This window comes from Canis lupus, chromosome 18 (assembly GCF_011100685.1).
Source record: "Canis lupus familiaris isolate Mischka breed German Shepherd chromosome 18, alternate assembly UU_Cfam_GSD_1.0, whole genome shotgun sequence".
NCBI lineage: Eukaryota > Metazoa > Chordata > Mammalia > Carnivora > Canidae > Canis > Canis lupus.
This window is the reverse complement of record NC_049239.1, coordinates 45462986-45482382: the sequence shown is the minus strand read 5'-3', so window position 1 is coordinate 45482382 and position 19397 is coordinate 45462986. Positions and strand designations below refer to the sequence as shown.

General features: G+C 40.5%; 1 protein-coding gene across 1 annotated transcript in view; it reads left to right on the top strand.

Moving 5' to 3' along the window:
• EXT2 (exostosin glycosyltransferase 2) overlaps positions 1-19397 on the top strand; it is a 143590-nt gene that overhangs the window by 81601 nt on the left and 42592 nt on the right. The window contains exon 9 of the mRNA XM_038563513.1: positions 13506-13695. Coding sequence (XP_038419441.1) covers positions 13506-13695 — 190 coding nt within the window. The remainder of the gene's footprint in view (positions 1-13505; positions 13696-19397) is intronic.

Below are 19397 nucleotides of genomic sequence, written 5' to 3'. Positions count from 1 at the left end.
TACCTGACTTAAGCCACCTGGGTGCTCCCTAGGACCTCTAATTTATGATTCTTATGATTCTTCTAGTCATCCTTGGAAAGTATAGCTTTTTTTTTTTTTTTTTTTTTTTTGGTTTGTTTGGTGGTTTATATTGCTCTATCTGCTGTTTGTTTAAACAGCCCTAAAATTCTCTAAATTTTAAATTTTGACATAATTTCAAACTTAAAGTTCCAAAAATAATAGTTTCTGTACCTGCTATACCGTATTTGTCAAATATTAATATTTTACATATTCTCTCTATTCTTTTCTCTTTCTGTATATATGTGTATGTACACATTTTTATTTATGTGTTTTTTCCTGAGCCATTTGAAAGCTGTAGTTATGACACCTTTACTCCCAAATGCTTCTCATAAAGAATCACAGTACAGTTATCAAAGTCATCGGAAATAAACATTGATGTAATATTATTATTTAATCTACAGACCTTATTTAGATTTTGTCAATTATCCTAAAGTCCATTATAGCAAAAGAAAATTCCAGACCATATATTACTTTAGTTGTCATGCTTCCTTACTCTAGAACAGTTTCTCAAAGTCTTCCTTTGCCTTGCATGACACTGATGCTTTTTAAGAGAATGTGTTAGTTATTTTGTGATTTGGATTTGCCGGATACTTTTGTATCAATATATGCATTCAATTTGAAGTTGTCAAAATTCAAATTATGAATTTTTGACTAGAATATCACAAAAATAATACATTCTCAATGCATCACATTGGAGGACTCATAATGTCAATTTGCCCCATGATGTTAACTTCAATCACAGATTTTGGCTGGATTTTTCCAGTGTAAAGTTACTGTTTTTGTTTTTAATGAGTCTTGTGGGGAAATGCTTTGAGACCATGTAAATACCCTGCTGCTTCTCAAATTTTGCCCAGTTGGTTGTAGTATCCATTGATGATTTCTTGCCTGAATCAGTTATTGTAGTGGTTGCTAAATGGTGATTCTGTAATTCCCATTCTCTATCTGCTTTTGAGAGTGATTATTTTGTCTTTGACCTGAGCTCTCATGTCTTTAATCAGTTTTGGAAAACTCTCTGTTGTTTACTCTTTGAATATTATCTGTCATTTTTACAGATTATTATTTTTCCTTTTCCTGTTAAATACATGTCAGACCTCCTTCATCCTGTTGTTATGTCTTTCAGGTTTTTTTCCCCCTCACGTTTTCCACATTTTTATCTCTCTGTATGGAACACTGGATAATTTTTTCACATCGATTTTGCTGTTCTCTTCAGCTGTGACTGATTTCTTTTTCATCCATCCATTGAGATTTAAATTTCAGTGGTTAGTTTTAGAAACTCTATTATAGTTCAAATCTGTCTGCCTGGTCTTTTTTTCATAGTGTTTTTTTAAAAAAACTATGATTTAAATTCATTCTTTTGTATCTTTAATTATTTGAGATACCTTATATTTTCTAGTTACCCAATTTTTAAATTTCTTGCAAGGTCTGCTCCTGTCATATGTCTACTGCCTGTTCTTGTTGCATTGTTTCCTTCCATGTTTTAGAATTTTGGAATGTGAGTTCATCTTCAAGAAGGCTTTCTCTGGTAATCTTTGCCACCTGGGCAAGGGAGTATTACTCTAGAGGGTTTGTTCATTCTAGTTTTTTGTTTGTTTTGGCTTCTGCTAGGTGTTCCAAAGTTATGCTGGAGACAAATCACTTATTAATGTCTCAGTAGGAAGTTTCCATACTACTGATGTCAATTTTGTTTATTTTTTAATTTTTTAAAAAGATTTTATTTATTTATGCATGAGAGACACAGAGAGAGAGAGGGAGAGAGAGAGAGAGAGAGAGAGAGAGAGAGAGAGACAGACAGAGACAGAGACACAGGGAGAGAGAGAAGCAGGCTCCATGCAGGGAGCCTGATGTGGGACTTGATCCTGGGACTCCAGGATCATGCCCTGGGCTGAAGGCAGGCGCTAAACTGCTGAGCCACCCAGGGATCCCTGTCAATTTTGTTTAAACACCAAACCTGTATGAGGGCTAGTCTCTGTTGAAAGCATCCCAACCCAGACTCAATTTGAAAAAGATAAATGTTTTTTATCGCCTCCATCTATGAGGGGATGATATTCTGGACCACCTTTTCACTGAAGGATTCTATCTTTGTGTGCATGCCTCACTTCTTGTTTCCTTATTCGCTGTGCCCAGAGCCATTGTGCCTCTGACTGAGTGGATGTCAAATCCCTATGTCACCCAGCAACTCCCTCTGCCCTCCACAGGGCTCCACAGCACCCACCCCTACACTTTCAGCTCCCAATTGCAGTTTTCTTGTTGGTTTTGGTGCCTGGGATTTCCCATTTCTTGTGGCCTCAGCTATCTATTGAAAAGGAGTTATATTCTATCCTAGGTTTCTGTGTATTATATAGCAAGAAACTTCATCTGTTTTACCTCCCAAAATGTGTTAAATTCTTGTCCACTGTTGTCTCCTGGCCTGTTCTTTTTGCCCTTCTAGGTTCCTGCCTTTCTTTTTTCCAGTAGGAAGTGGAAATAAAACAAAGTAGACAAAGTATATGCCTTACTGAAATTCCAGAGAAATGAAGAATTGAGAAATGACTGAATTGTAGAGGTGATCCTTTCCACATTGTATCATCTTGAATGGTGGTGGTATACTCCTGTCAGCTCAAAACCACCAAAAGCTTTGGTTTTCTTGGTCATACCTGTGTTGGTGTGTTGGCTTAGAAGCCATAAGCTGTGACTGAATCTTTTTTCAAGAGTTTCTGTTTACAAAGCTGGTGAAGTCTTCTTCCATACTATATATAGCTAGCCAGCAAATATTTTTATCCTGGGCCAGAGAATGAAGCTCTCTTTCTGTCAGAATATTTCAACTATAAGATAGATGAAATCAGAAATTTGTTTTACCTCTTGTGAGAAGTGGTGGTTTCAGCACTTTCAGCACAGAATGTGTTGACATTCTTGAATGCTTTGGATTACAGATGAGCCTTGTTTATCTGAATCAAATAAATCACTAGCTTTTTCACTGAAGAGTTTTCAGTATACTTATTAAGTTACAGATGCAAGGATGATGTTTGTGTGTTTAAAGACCATGTTTTAAAAATAATCCCTGTCTTTTGAATTATCAACAGCTGAACTGTTATTTTTAATATATCGAATTATGAACCAATAAAATCAATGATATGTTATTTTTGCCCCTATTTTATTGTATTCACCCACTTAACTGATTAGCAGTATCTTAAACTATCTTACCATAGATATATTTAGTGAAATTTATTACTTGCAGACTGATATAACTCATGAATTATTAAAAGTATCAGCATATGGAACCCACTCTTTCCTCATTCCAAATTCTTTTAATATGGCTTATGTTGAGCCATTTAACTGGCTTCTATCCATCCCACTGATGGAAGCCACAGCCAGACAAGGGTTCTTATAAATGATTGGCTTCCTTTCCAAGCAAAAGGAGGATGAAATGTCAACTTTTTCCTCTACTACCTGAAAAGCAATCAGTGGCAACCCTTTCTGCTCTTCTTGACAGTAGTTTGGCTTTATAGAAGAGAGCGGGCATTTAGCCAAATATGAATTTCAGTGCTATATAAAGAAAAAATTGAAGTAGCTAAAACTCAGATAATAGCTGGAATTTTCAGAGAGGGATTCAGATGGGTTTAACCTGTGAGTCTTCAGTAAGCTAACTATAGCTCAGAAATTCCTGAACTGCACATTTTAATCCCTTCTTTCCTGGTGATGAGCTGAGTGATTTGAGGTTACTTACAGAATCTCTCTGCAGCAATTTGCTCATCTGTAGGACTGGGTTTAGGGATAATAACAGCTTCAGAAGAATAGTGTAGCTGATTACTAAAGACTAATCAAGACCATTGAAGAAGACATTTTGGAATCAAACCTTGAGTTTTAAGACTATTTATTAACTTGATCTTGTGCTTTGAAATTTGTTACCCTTATTTGTGCAATGGGGCTTTTACTTACTTCACAGGATTATTATGAGATCTTAATGAAATAATATACGTGGAAGCATTTTGTAAGTGGTATAGCACCATAAAAAGTAAAGTGTTGTTCACATAAGGCTGCTAGTATAATACTTTATCACATGGAAGCAAATTTTAGAATTAGATAGGACCCTGGTAGGGAAAATTGAAATTCTCAGGATGATGGCTTTTGTTTTTGTACCCAGATAGGCTCTATTATGTATTTTTTGTTGCTCAATACTTAAAACCCCAACAGTTAACATTCTATTAGCTCTGTTCTTATAGAGGAAAGAAGTGTGACTTACTTAAGGTCCACCTCTCCATCATTCTATCTTATAAAAGAGGAAATGGAATCTGAAGAGGATTCTCAGCCCATCATTCCATCTATTATATTGCCATATTTTCATAAGTGTTTTTATCTTGCACACAAATGTGGCACCCCAATTAAATGGGAAACACAACAGTAAATAATTAGATTGACAGTGTGAATAGAGAAAGACTTCTGTCACTGTTTTTATGATAGATTAGATATGCTAAATGACCTTCCCATCTGAACAACTGACATACTAGATGAAGTATCATAAAGCAGTTTTAACCTATTGCTAAGCTGGCATGAAAGTAAGATATTCATTGACTCACTAAACAGAGTGAAGCTTGGTATTCTGGTGGGCAAGTAGGAGCCAGGGTCAGCTTTGGCTGTGGTGAGTTTTGCCATTTTGTGACCTGGGTCTTCTGCTATGCAGGGGATAGGATGGAAAGGCTATGGCCTGTGCACACTGGGGAATCTAAAAAGAGCTTCCTGGAGGAGCCAGAAAACTGAAAGACTGTATTTTCAGTGAAAGAGTAAAGAGAAATAGGTTTGTAGTGATCCTGCTGCTGAAATACAGTTACAAGCCACCTTCACATGGTTTATAGTCCAAATTCATAAAACGGGTGCAGTCCTAGGATTGAGCCCCACATCGGGCTCCCTGCTAAGCAGGGAGCCTGCTTCTCCCTGTCCCTCTGCTTCTCCCCCAACTTGTGTGTGCTTGCTCTCTCTCTCAAATCAATCAATCAATCAATCTTAAAAATAAGGAAGTGGCCCTGAATTGATATTGACCAGTAGATGTAGATTCAGACCCTCTTTTGAGTAATTGATCTTCCATCTAGGTCTCAAATAATTCTTACAAATAAAGTGTCTAAGGAAAATGAACAGCTCACAGTTAAAATCCACAAGACCATAGAGAAATAAGGCAATATCATGATTGAGAGACCAGCAGAAACATACCTTCAAGGACTTTGATTATTGGATTAGATTAGATTATTAGATTCAAAGAAACTGTTCCGATGCAACCCAAAGAGACAAAAAAGTGAAATGATATGGAAAACAGAAGCGCAAAATCTAATCAGAGTTCCAGAAGGGGAAGATGGAGAGTGGAAAGAGACCCTTTGAAAGGGCAATAGCTGAGAACTTTCCAGAATTGTTGAATGTTGGCAGACCTCAGATTCAGGAAGACTTAGAAACCACAAGCAGGATCATCATAATGAAACTGAGGTACACTGAAGATAGAGAAGACCTTAAGCTCCTCTAGAAGAAGAGAGGCAGACTACTGGGAGAAGTTCCTTGCCCCATGCTCCTGTGACCTGAATTAGTGTCTCTGGCTCAGTTTCTTTGGATGTCAGCGAGTCACAGTGCCTGATACCTCGGATGTGGTTAGACTCATTCCCAGCTCCACCGTATATATGAACAAATTATGTAAGTCAGTTATAGGGATTTTAAGTTGATAATTTATTAGTTAAGTCTGCAGCACGGAGGGGATTTCTAGCCTTTGCTTTTTCTTCATCTTTCATGTATCTATTTAATGGGAAGTCAGTGAAATTTAGCCATTGGAGTTATTTTTTGTGAACAATGAGTTCTTTTTTGTGGGTGGAATGAATTAGAGATATAATGCAACGAGTAGACTTCAGACTTGCAGCCGAATCTTTTCTCCCTCCATCTAGGAGAGCCTGCTAGAAAAGGGGCGTTAGATCTCCGTGCCTCTGCTTTCCTGAGACAGCGCATGCCCAGTGGCATGTGTGCTGCCAGTAGTTGGGGCTGTAGAGGTTTAATGGCTAAGGTAACGTGGGCCACGTTACTGATTGCCCCTTTCAAATCTCCCAGTAACCATTAACATAAATATCATCTCACCATTTTGGACAGGGGACACCACCCTTATGCACGTTAGTAATACGATGCTAATGCTTAACCCTTTCCTGGCTTTGTTTGCTTTAGAGGCCTTGCCCTATATCCATGGGTAGGTAGTCTGTCTGAACCTAGAGGAGAAACAGAAGGGTTAACTCCTTTTGGTTTTGCCCTTTGACCACTTCAGGATGAGAGGCATGATGAAATACTTTTCAAAATCTTCAGTGGAAACACATCATGCATAATTGGAGCAAAAAAGAATAAATCAAAGCTTTTCCCCCCTTTTAGTCTGGTAATTCATAATTGAAACCACATTGAGGTAGGGGTTGATAACTTCAAAACAAGCAGGAAAACTGCCCTTTCTATCAAGGTAGGGATAGGTAAGACTCCTCATTACCAGGGGCTGAAAAGCTTCTGTATAACAAGCCTGTCCTCTCCTTTCCTTTCTCCTCTGAATTCTCACTTTTCTGCTTAGGCAGATACCTCCAGTGAGAGCAAATGTGGGTTCACTCCAGTTTTCCTAGTGCTCTTTTTGTCACATGAATTTAGACATAGTGACATTTAAAAACTTTTCTGATACGGTGAATAATAGGAATTAAATTTTGAACCATCCTGCTTCGAGGTTGATTTCTTCTGTCTGGAGTTTAGTTGGTTTAGGTTGAAAGAGCCCTTCAGTTGGTAATGGAATGTGCTTTTCCTCACTCTTGATTTTCTAATCCTCAAGTAGTTCCAGCAAGGACATTTCAGAATGCTTGGCAAAGGTTATTTGCTCCCTACCCTCCTCCACTTTCTGTATGGTAGGTAACCTGGCTAGAATGGTTTTGGTTAGGCTCATAAAGGGCTTCCATGACCTTTCAACTAAAACAAAAGAAAACAAAAAGGCAAAACAAGATTACAGGAAGGGGCCAGACAACCTTCTTTGTGTGAGATTGCTAAAGATACACCTAGTTCGAGTTTGAATTTCTTTCTTGAAGGAGGAAACCCTTTTGTACTGGAAGCTGAGTACGCCTAGCCTCCCAGGGCCTTTCTTTCAGGCATCCTGAAACCCAAACCCACGACTCTCTTGCTGTGTAGTCTGCTCACTGCTAGCTCATCGACCAGGGCTTTCCAGAATAAGCAATATGAAGAAACTTTCCTAAAGCTGGCTGGTATCGTAGCTACTATGGATTACATTTATGTGATTGCAGTTTAACAATCTGGATTTCTTATTGAAGCTTCTATAATGAATATCTGTTGTGGGAATGAGAAGTGAAGTTTGGGAGGATGGGCGAGAGATGGACAAGGTATTTTGGCCAAATGCCAGTGCTCTGTCAGAATGATACACACTTCTCCTCCCATCTTTGAGTGAACAGCTTCACTGGGTAGATTTGAAAGTGGTATTATTGATAACCAAGATTCGGACAGTTTGGGTGTAATAGGTGGGGTGGGCTTTGCCTTTTTTTTCAGGTCACCAGGCTGGGTGCCTGGTTTCATGCCCTATCTTGCCATGATGGAGATCTAATCAGGCAACAGTTAATTGCCAGCATTGTTTGCCTTTTCCCTGGCAGAAGTTAGAGTCTTGAGTAAATTATGGAGGTTTAAATTTGCTTGATTTCCTGCAGAAAGTGGGGTCAAGAGGTCCCAGACTGTAGACACTCTCTTTGGTCAGCCAGCAGGGGGTCAGTTCTTAAAGGTATTTCAGAGGTGACTAAATGCTGTTTTTGAAATGTCCTTCTCCACTAAGTTTTTTTCTCTGGGGGTTAGTTTGTTGACCTTAGCCCAGTGGAGTGGAGTGTCTGTGTGAAGGCACATACCCCAATTAAAGCTGCCTTTCTCCACGCTGTCACTGTGCTCCAAAGGCAAATGGGATTATGTTTGAGGAGGGAAAAGGCAATTGGCACAGAAGCCTAGTTGCAGATCAGCATTTCCTATTTCTGACCTTTTGAAATAGAACTTAAAGGTAGCCATGATCACTTAACAGTAAAACAGTAATCAGGGAAAGAAAGTTACGAGAAAGAACTGATCACAAAGCTAATCATGTGACTTAAAGAACCTTCCCTCATTCAAGGCTTTTATGCTGTGGCAGTTGGCCTGCCTGGCCGGTCCCTCTCATTTCCAGTCTCCTTCCTTCTCTCCTTGTCCTGTGAGCCCCTCTAAGCAGGGCTGCTCAGTTTGCTGGGAGCACTCGCCTGCTTACTCTTGCCGACCACGCAGTGGTCCCCTTCTCGTCTCCTCCAGGGAAGTAGAGACCACCGTGTAGACCTTTATATTCCCAAGGGACTTGAATACCTTGTGACAGTACTGGTTATTCTACTTAGCTGTCCTCCCCACCAGATTATGAACACGTTGAGGGGAAGGCCTGTGTTTGTCTTGGCATCTGTAACACTCTTCTAGGTGTATAGTATGTGCTCAGGAAATGCTGACTGAGTGAATGAGCACCAGAAATACCATTGGTAGGGATGATTGTTGAATTGCTGATGCCAGTGTTTTGGCAGGTAAGAAGAATACGAATGGGGAGAACTGGACTTTTTTGTGTTTGTTTTAAGCTACAGTTCATACAGCTCTGTGCTGAGCTGAGCCCTTGGCTCATTACTTATGTGCCAGATCTCATTTTGTCATTATCACCTTAGGAGATAGGAACCATCATGGTTCCCACTTTACATATGAGGAAATTAATACAGGAGTAGCTTTACACATCACAAAATTAGTAAATGGCGGGGCCTAGAATCAAACTCTGTTAAATATCCTCATCCTGCACTTCTTCAGAATAGTTGGCACAATAAGATTCTCGGTAAGTGCTTTAAAATGAACTAAGTTGGAAATTATTTCAGCACTCATGATATCAGTCATTTGAGTGTACATCTCCTGTCTACACTCATACATAAAGAGGGCAGAAAGAACATGACCTGGGTCATTTGGGTTTAACTTTCTCATTTTAAACAAGTTTTTATTGAGTAGTGCTAGGCACTGGCTGGGTACTAACTGTTATAACAGTTATGGCTCTTGCTTTCATGGAGCTTTCAGGATAAAATATAAAGACTAGGAAGGAAAAGAGGAAATTGTGAAAATAAAAAACAGTGTATTTGGAGAGGAAGTAGAGGTAGAGAATCCAGATAAATTAGGACCCTAAAGCATTATAAGGTCAATGTAGAAAGGAAGAAGGATTTCATTTAGACTTGTTGCTGGAAGAGACCTCACAATTGCCATCCCACTTGTAGGAACTTGGAAAGTAAAGCCCAGAAAAACGATTACTCCCACAAGATCCACCATTGCCTACCATTTATCGAATGCTTGTAGTGTGAGGTACTTTACATGTATTAACCCTTTACTTTCATTAACAACCCATGGGTTGTTAAGAAATAATAATTTAAAAGTGTTAATAATTAACATTATTAGAAAGTATTATTATCATTATTATTTATCATACCTGGAAAAGTAGTAGCATTATCACAATTATGGAAACTGAGGTACAAGAGAGGTTAAGCGCCTTGCCCAGATCGTACAGCTGAATAAGTTAAAGAGCCTAGATTCATGTTAAGGACACGTGATTCCCAAACTGACCCCCAAGTAGGCCAACTCCTGTTTTGAAGTCATTTGCCTCAACCCTGTCAGCATATCCTACAGTAAAGCACCACGCCTGTGTCCTAGGAAATAACACAGCTTCTGTGTTACGTCTGTGTAAATCTCAACATCTGTATTTTATGGAGAAGTGTTGGTAGAATTTCAGACCTTGTTGTTATGCTCGTTTGCCTGCTCTCTCTCCCCCTTACACTGTCTTTTCTGATTCCCCAGTTTTCAGCCCTATCTGGTATGCAAGTGAGTAGTATGGAAAAACTGAGCACCAGGACAAGTGACTGTCTGCTTCCCACCCACCCCTTCCTACCTCTCCTCCTCCTCTTCCACAGTCATCCATTTCCCGAATGGAGCTGGCAAATGGGATGAGACCAAATCGGTCCTCTTGCCAGAGAGTCTGGTTCCTTCTCCTGGCAAGGCCTTGAAATCAGAGCTGTGATGCCCTTCAGGGGGTGCCTGTGTTTAAATTCCATGGGATTCGTTTTCTGAAACCCAGCTTCGCATCTCTCAGGGAACTTTCTCCTCCTTTTAATGTCATCCAGGCATTTGAGTGTGTTGGCATTCCCCACTTCTCCCAAAGAACAGACCCCATTTTGTTGGAGTTTTAATAGTTTTTCCTTCTGTGTTAGAGGTGTATTTACCTTTTTTAATTTATGTGTTTCCTTTGTGTCAATGTTATGTATTTGGTGTGTTTTAGTACACATACTTTCTGAAATCGTAGTGTTTAGGGTGGGCTCTATCTTATTGGCCCATATGTGATTATCAAAGATAAAGAACTTCCAGCATTTTTGTCTCAGAGAAGAGTTAGAAATAATAAACTCTAGCATTCCCCACAGTTCCAGTTTCCAGATTCTATAAAATGCTGATCCTGCCTTGGACTCAGAGTAGGAGGGTGTGAGGAAGGGCCATGGGCCTTCATCATTGGGTGTTCTGAAGCCAGACCTTGAACATCATAACATCATTCACTCTTCCCTCTCTCCCTCCCTTTCTTTTTTTTGACTGGTAAAGCAAATGATTAGACATCATTCAGTGTTTTCAACCCTAGACTTTCATCATGTGTAAAATGAGAGTAACTGTATCTGGCTTAGGGGTTGTTGTGAGGCTCAGATGAGAGATTGCTTGTATAGCCCGGTGTCTGACAGTTAGTCAGTGCTCAGTAAAGCTTTCACACACATTGCAGTATTTAACACCCATCCTCAAAAACTCTATTTTTGTGTCTTTTCCATTTAACATGGTGTTTTTCAAGCAGAAGAGAGTATCGTTTTGGGAGGAGTAAATGAGTGGATTGGGATGATGATGGTGAGATGCCGTGTGGGTTCAAGATTAATTGTGTCTGGAGCACAGGGCTACTTGCTGACTTTCATTTCCATAAGGATCAGGAATATAGAATAAGATTTGCAGTAGAAAACTAAAAGGGGTTCCTACAGATGTGATAAGATGCTAAGGCACCAGTGCTAAAATCTAGGTGCATTCCTGAGACTGCAGCTTAAAGTCAAAGTGTGAGGTCATGGAACCAGAAAGTCAGCACTGAGAAGACAGCCTATCTTATTGTGTCTCATGGCTGTGAAATCTAATTATGGCCTGTTGTGGACATTTTGGCTTTAATATCCTGATTACATTAGGACTCCTGGAATCCCATTCAGTCTCTTGAGTTCCCATCCCATGTGGATTCCATGTGTTTGTGTACATTTCCTGTCCCACACTGTTCCATCTGGCAAACAGCTGTTGTCCTCTACGTGGTGATGGGTGTCCATCAGTGATAAGGGTGAAGTTGATGGGGGACCTTGGGAATCCCAGAGGACAAGAGAATAAGCAGCCAGAATAACAGGCAGGACATTTCATGTTTAGCCACCTTCTGGCAGAGCTGAAGTTCGGTCCTGGGCTTTTCACATAATAACCTACCAATGTGAATATAATTAATGCCACTGAACTATACACTTAAAAATGGCTAAAATGCAGGTTTCGTGTTGTTTTTACTATAGTTTAAAAGAAATGTCATATACCAAAAACCATTTTCTGCTTTAAATGAGAAGATTGTATATTATATGAATTATATCTCAAAAAAGCTGTTTAAAATATAACAATGTTTTAACAATCTTATCAGTACAAAAGTATTTTTGCTTGTATTACTGCATTAAAAGTTACTTAATGTTTTAATGGTAGCAAAGAAATTGAATTTCCTTCATTACTTTTTATACCTGATTTTGAGAAAATTTCAGAATTACAGAGAAGTTGCAAGAATGTAGAGTGAACTCATGTTGAGAACTCATTGCCTAGATTTTTGCATTTTATATGTTCTCACTCTTTCTTCCCAGTGTCAGAAGTGATGTGCTTTGATAGGTTTTATTTTGCTTTTGTCATTTTTTTTTTTTTCAGATTCAATGTGCTAATTACTTATTGGGCCCTTTCAATCTGAAAATTCATGTCTCTTCTATATTCTGTCCTAAGAATTTATTTAATTTCTTTGATAGTCTTATTTCTTCTATGTTCTTTGTCTTCTTTTTCAGGAACCTCCTATTAGGTGGATGTTGGACCTCCTGGGTTTTCTCATCTTCTCCCTTCCATTTTTCATCTTGCCTTTTTGTTCATGAGACTGGAATATATTACCTTTTCCTTTCAATTTTTTTTAATTAAGCTATCATATTTTTAATGTCCAAGAGTTCTTTCCTATTCTTTGACAGATCTTTTTAAATAAAAATAGCAGTTTATTCTTATTTCATGGATGAAAAATTCTCTTCCTGAGGATATAATTTGTTGTTGATGTTGTTTTAATTTCCTTCTGCTCCTTCTATTGTCTTTGTTTCCTCTGAGTTCCTTCTTTTCTATATGTCCATTTGGTTTTTGTCATTGTCCTGAAGATGTTCTTGAAATGATTGATTCTAGGATCTGTTCATGATTACCAAGGAAGCACTGAGAACCTGATCAGAAAACAGCTCTATGTGTGAGGGTGAGCCTCCTACCTGGAAGGCTTCACTGTTAGAGAGTGGAAGGGCCAGCTAGCCATGTGGCTGCCAGCGTTTGGGGACCTGGAGGGGAAGAAGGCTGGGTGGCTCATCATTTAGAATGTAGACTTTCACCTGCATTGTCCTCTCTGCTCTGGCCATGTTTCCATATCCAGAGCTTCAGGTCCTCAGAGGATATACCTCCTTCCACTGGCAGGGATGGGCAACAAGAAGAGGTTTCTGGCGGAGTGGCTGGTTGAAGGGGAGATTTGTAGATCTGGGTCTCTTTTGCTCCTTCTACATACTTTTAACCAGTCTTCCTGTTTTCAACCCTGCCCCTCCTCTTACCCCACTAGGTTCCCACTGAGTTTATTTATTATGAGCCTTTGTGACATTCAACACTTTGGACTTATTTTCTTTGTGGGCCCCCTCTGTGTGGTAGCTTCGCTCTTGCCCTCATTTTCCTGCCCTACTGCTGCCATTTCTCTTGTCCCTCCCCATCTTTCTGAAGCCCATCGATACTGCTCATCTGGTGTTGTATTTTCTCTCATTTCACTGTCATTGTGCACTTGTATTTTGTATCTACTGTAACTTGAGTGGGCTTGAGGGAGATTGGAGATCAGTGTACGTGTTTAATTTGCTGTGTTTAACTAAAAATCTCTTCTCAGCTACAGAAAGTCTCTGCTGCTGTTTTAGTGGCCTCAGAGCTAAAGTTTGGGGAACAGAAGACTTGGAATAATTGCTTTAGTTCTTGGGTTTGTCATGGTAAAAGCCACCAAATCTCCCATGTTCTAATTTATTGACAGCGGTGAAAAAGAGATCAGCCCCATTGTTACTGGATCCTTCTCTAACCCCCACTACTCTGTTGCCTTGCAGAAGTGGGGCAGTGTGAGCAACCCGCTCTTCCTCCCATTGATCCCACCACAGTCGCAAGGTTTCACCGCCATTGTCCTCACCTATGACCGAGTGGAGAGCCTCTTCCGGGTCATCACTGAGGTGTCCAAGGTGCCCAGTCTATCCAAGCTGCTAGTCGTCTGGAATAACCAGAATAAAAATCCTCCAGAAGGTAAGAAGAGTGGGAAAATGATATGTTCAGGAAAGGCCTGGTTTGGGTGTTAGTGCAACTCTCAGCTGGATCGATTTTGGATGGCCAAATTATTTGCGTCCTTAGGTTTAAATGAATTTTCCTCCTTTGTCAACAACAATCCCATTTCTGAGGCAGTGTGACCCCAGTTTTCTCAGTCATCTCATTCTTGTTCTAGGGTGGCCCATTTAACTCCAAGCCCATGGCATGTGCTATAGCCACAAGTGTTTGAGAGCTTAGGAATCAGTGGGATCAAAGGCCAGCAGCCTTGGGAAAACAGATCTCCGCTTCCCTCAGCCATCTCAGCTGATTTGTTTATAGGAAAACTCAGTTTAAAAGGCATTAGTTTTCTCTTTCCTTATCTCAGCTCTGATACTGCACTTTTCTTAAAAAAAAAAAAAAAAAAAAAGAGGATGGCCTCACTTCTAATTAGGATAGTCAGCGGAAGATGCCCTGTTCAGGCTTCGAATCTGTTCCTTAAAGTGAGTGCTCACTCAGGTTCCCATTGGTTCATCCTTAATCGCTTTGTCCCTTGCCTTGGCCACCCCTGTAAGCTGCTGGCTGGCGCTGGCAGCTAGGGTTGAGGACTGTTTGATTAATTGGATTTGTTTTTCATTCAGGACGCATAGAGTATGTTCCACCTGCATTTAGTTTCTCATTCAGTCTGTCTATTACTGATCCTAATCCCAGGGACTTCAAAGCTCCTGCCCTTTATAGCCTATTAAAGCCAGGAAGTTTCTGATGGATTAGAGCAAGGAATGAGTTTGAAGTTTGTAATGTGCACCACTGTCACCGATAAGGTCTAGTTTATTACCTGACAGTAGTATCTGCACTTTTTATGGCTGTTCCCTTTTCATTGGTAATACTGAAGTCAGGATAGTCGACCTTGGAGACTGGCAGTAGTGGGTCTCTGAGTTTAGGCAGGGAAAAGAACATTTTCTGTAGACAAATCAGAGTTTGCCCCTAGAAAATTCTTTAGTTCCTCCTGAGATGTTTAAGAAATTTTCCTTAGTGGGAAAATGTTTGTTCTCTGAGGGAGTCATATGCGTTCTCTATTTAGGGAGCCATAGTTTGAGTAAACAAAATGGCTGCTTTAAATGAAAGTCCTGTTTTACGCTCCAGAGAGCAGTACTTTTTCTTGTTAACTATCTTTTTATGCCAAGTTTGTTTTCCTCCCAGCATCTCATTTTCTGGGTTTTTGTTTGTTTGTTTCATTTATTTGACTCTCAAAAAAGGAGAAGGAAAGGGGTAGAAGGAAAATAAGGAACAGAGGAGAAGGAAGAACTGGACGGGAAGGAAAGGAAAGGCAGCGATAAACAGGAGCTGTGCAGGGAGGCCCATGGGGAGGGCCACGGAGAAGGCCATGGAGAGGGCCACAGAGAGGGCCTCGGCCAGCTTGCTCAGAGGGAAGTGAATCAGATGGTTTGGTGCTGCTCTGTAGTGTCTCCCGTAAAAAGAATGAGTCGTGTTTTGAGAAGGAAGGCTGCGTATCCCTCTTCAGATCTGGAATAGCTCACTGCTTTGTGCTGCACTCACACTCAAGCGTTTATTCCCAGGTACAGGGGCCGCCAGCTTTCAGAGGGAGCCTATCAGCACCCCACCCGCCCAGATAGGCACAGATGCAGATTCTGGAGCTACATGCAAAAGAGGCTTCTCCTTCCTTCGAAACCTTGGTTAGCCACTTCAGGCTTCAGGTGAATGATTTATTGTGAATTCAAGTCACTTCTTTGGGGCGAGTATCATCGCAGACGGTGAGAAGGGAAAAACCATGTTCTACCTTCTTGGTCAAAGCCCAGACACTGATGTAACAGAGCAGTAGCACGAACCTAGGTTTTGGAGCTGGGTGTTCAGTTTTAATTTTTGGTAGACCCTGCTAAAATGTAGTGGTTAATTTTATGACCAGGAGCTTAGTTTATTTTTGAAATATTTTGGCTCCAGGGAGGAAAGCGAGCCCTCAACTGACGAGGCCCCAGTTTTGACACGTTTAGAGACTGAACCAGCTTTTTTTTCTAACAGTGGTTTTTAAGTCTATGCTCAGGCTCTGGCAATGTGGTTGTTTGGGGAGAGCATGAACCATGTTTAATCTTCTGTGGGGTGTTTGTTCAGTTGGTAAATGGGGCTGTCAGCTCTGGCCCTCATGCCAGCAAAGCCATCTGAATCTGTATGTATGGCATTAGTAACACATATATATTTTTTAAAAAGTAAGTCCAAGGCTTTGAAATATTAGAGGCAAAAGTGATGTTTTTCACTTTCTCTACATTTACTAAAATAAATATTGTGGTGAATATGTCTGCTGCTGGGAGGGTTCATGCAGGCAGAGACCACCCCCCGCCCCCCCCCCAACGCCTTTTTTTCACTCTCCAACCAAATGCTTTTTTTCTTTTTGGTTACATTTAAGTCTAAATTGCTGGGTTTGAAGTTTAAGTAAATACTTAGACTAGGCAATAGAAATTTCCAGTGAGCTTTCGTCACATTGGTTTTGAGCTCTGTCAGAAAAAAAAAGGCAAGCCAGTGCTTTCCTCCTCCCCAACTCTTCAATTTCCAAACTTGATGGATATAGAGGTTGTTTGGCTTGGCCCCCGGCCTCCCTGTGAAGGAAGCTATTACATTGTACATCTCATATAGGTTTAACTCAGCCTTCTGTTTTAGCTGATTTCAGGGTTAAATTTGAATTGACCTCAGGAGCTCCCTAGCTTCAGATTATGACTTTCATAGTTGTTAGCAGGCAGGATGGCCTGGGCTGAATGTGTCAGGATGGTCATTCCAGAGGAGGCAACAGAGCAGTAGAAGCAACAGCTGCCTTCTTTTGAGCTGAATTCAGGGACTATGAGGAATTAAGGTCATGTGGACCCTCCGTACACCAAGCAGCTTGAGCACTCCTAAGGTGAGCTCAAGGTTTGTATGGAGATAATCTGGCCATTTATTTTATTGATCTGTGGTTGTGTTTGTGACAGTGATTGCCAGGATGGGTGTGAGGTCATCTGCAGTCAACCTGATAATTTTATAGTACCTTTGCCAAGTTGGAGGAAAAATTCTCTTTGCTCACATCTTTCTTGGCATCCAACATGGAGCAAACCGTTAATCAATACACATTTTAAAAAAAATCCTTAACACAAGGAGTTCTTTTTCTCCTTCAAGCTAGGCTAAAGTTCCTAACTGTGAAGTTATCAGGTCACCTGGCTCAGCTGTTTGTTTTTCATAAATTCGGCAATGTGTTTAAAAAAACCCGTTTTTCAGACTACGTTGTGTGGATGGAAGGTGACATTTTTATTTTGCTAGCTACAGATTCACAGGATGAGACACAGGGTACAAGGCTATGCTGTTTTAGTTTGAATACATTTAGAATTTAGAATTTCACTTAGAATTTAGAAGGAGTAAGGGAAAAGAGACCCCATTTGGCCTCAGCAATGGAATTAGAGCCTGAAGGTCTCTGGCTATGAACTATGTCCTTCCACACCCTAAAGGGGCTACCTCACAGCTTTCTGTGTACACCTCCTCAGGTTGTCAGGAGAGAAGTGAAGGCCATAAGGCTTTACAAGCTTTACAAGAACTCTTTTATGAAGATAAAGATGAAATGATGTTTTTATCACCATGTATTATATACCTTTTAAATCCCAGGAATAGAACTGTACTAAATTCTTTATACATATTATCACATCCTTATGACAGACCTGCAAGGAAGCTGTTCTCATTCTCATTTATAAAAAATGAAACCCTGATTAGTTGTGTAATTTGCCTGAATCACAGAGCTGCAAATGGCAGAGCCAGAAATGAACACAGCTCTCTGTGGATCCAGAGCTCATGCCCCTTACAGGAAGGCCCACTGTATCCACTTAAATTACCATTTAGTGGTAGGAAAATCATCGTGTTTGTCTGTTCTCTGATTTGGGATTATGTAGAACTAGGTCTTGTCAGGGACTCAGAGACAGAAAAGTAAATCTGTTCTTCTGAAAACACTAATGGAAGGGGGGAAAAAAGTTCTTTTTTCTCACCCATATTTTTCTTTCTCACCGCATGCTTCTGTCCTAAGTTTTTAAACAATCGGTATCACCTGCTTTAGGGCAGGCAGTAATTACAGTAATTTGATTTCTGTTCTCCACAGAAGGAATGCTAAAGCCTGAGAGAATGGTAGTTCCCTTTCTTGGAGGCCTATTTTATTTGAAAATGTGAAAACAAAAAACTGGAAATTCTATTTAGAGGGCTGTCTTGTGGTAATGATGGTGCAGCTGACCATTGAGATGGAGACTGCTTTTGCCCTGGCTTTTGGCTACCCAGGCCTACCTCAGAACTCACATTTCCTTCTTCACCCCATGCCATCCTTTTTGGTCTTCATCATTCTAAAACTTCCCTATCAAAGACTTTATAGGGCAGGGCCAAGTTAGTTCTCTGTGGATATTGATTGTCGCAGGTAATTCTTTGGGTATAGGTAACAACTGTGGAAAACCCATTTGTGGTTTGAACATGCTGTATCCACTTGCCAAGTGAAAGTCCAAATCCCATCCAGGGTAGAGGAATGTTCACACTTAACTAAAGCAGCTAGCCTGTTTTCTGTATTTATATTGCAAAAAGAAGAGCTGTTTGTTACTTTGTGAGGTTAACATGGAAAAGGTTCCAGGTTCTTTTGTTTCATTTGTGAGTTCCATTGTCTCAGTTCTAGAAGGTTATTGGCAGGGATCCTGTTTATGTGAAAGTGGATATGGAAGGTACTAGCTGGGGGCATGCCACTGGATCATCAGAGTAATGTGCCAGATCTAACATGTACCACTTTTGCCACCCTTACACCTAAGGTTTAGAAGTCCATTGGTTCAGTAAATAGACACAAATGTTCAAAGGAAGGTACTGCTGACATTTAGTGGATGTCTCCTCTGGGCCAGGCTAAGTGCATTCTAAGTGCATGCTAAGTGCATTCATGTTCGTGTTCATTCTCACAGTCAGCCATGGGAAGATAGCGTTACTATTCTATCTTCATAGTTGAAGAAACAGGTTAAAAGTGATTCACTCGTTCAAGACCCCATGGCTAGTAAGGACTACACCTGGGATTCAAAGCTCTTCCTAAAAACTGTTCTTTCTATGATATATTACAGCCTCATGAAATCCTGGACCTCAGAGGCGTCCTATTTGGTCTCTCATATGATGTCAAGTAGAAATCTGACCTAAGTTAGTACATTTCAAGTAAAAGCACACATTAAATTGATAAAGGCGGGATCCCTGGGTGGCGCAGTGGTTTGGCGCCTGCCTTTGGCCCAGGGCGCGATCCTGGAGACCCAGGATCTAATCCCACGTCGGGCTCCCTGCATGGAGCCTGCTTCTCCCTCTGCCTGTGTCTCTGCCCGTCTCTCTCTCTCTCTGTGACTATCATAAATTAAAAAAAAAAATAAATTGATAAAGGCATTTCATCATTTCATTTTATCTGTTTCTCCATCAGAAGATTCTTTTTAAAAACATTTTTATTTGTTTATTTTTAAATGTTTATTTGAGAGCGAGTATGTGCACAAGCAGGGTGAGAGGCGGGGTGGGGAGGGGGGGGGATCCTCAAGCAGACTCGCCACTGAGCATAGAGCCCAATGTGGTGCTTGATCTCACGACCCTGAAATCATGACCTGAGTTGAAATCAAGAGTTGGACACTCAACAAACTGAGCCACCCAGGCTCCCCTATTTATTTTAAGTAATCTCTACGCCCAAC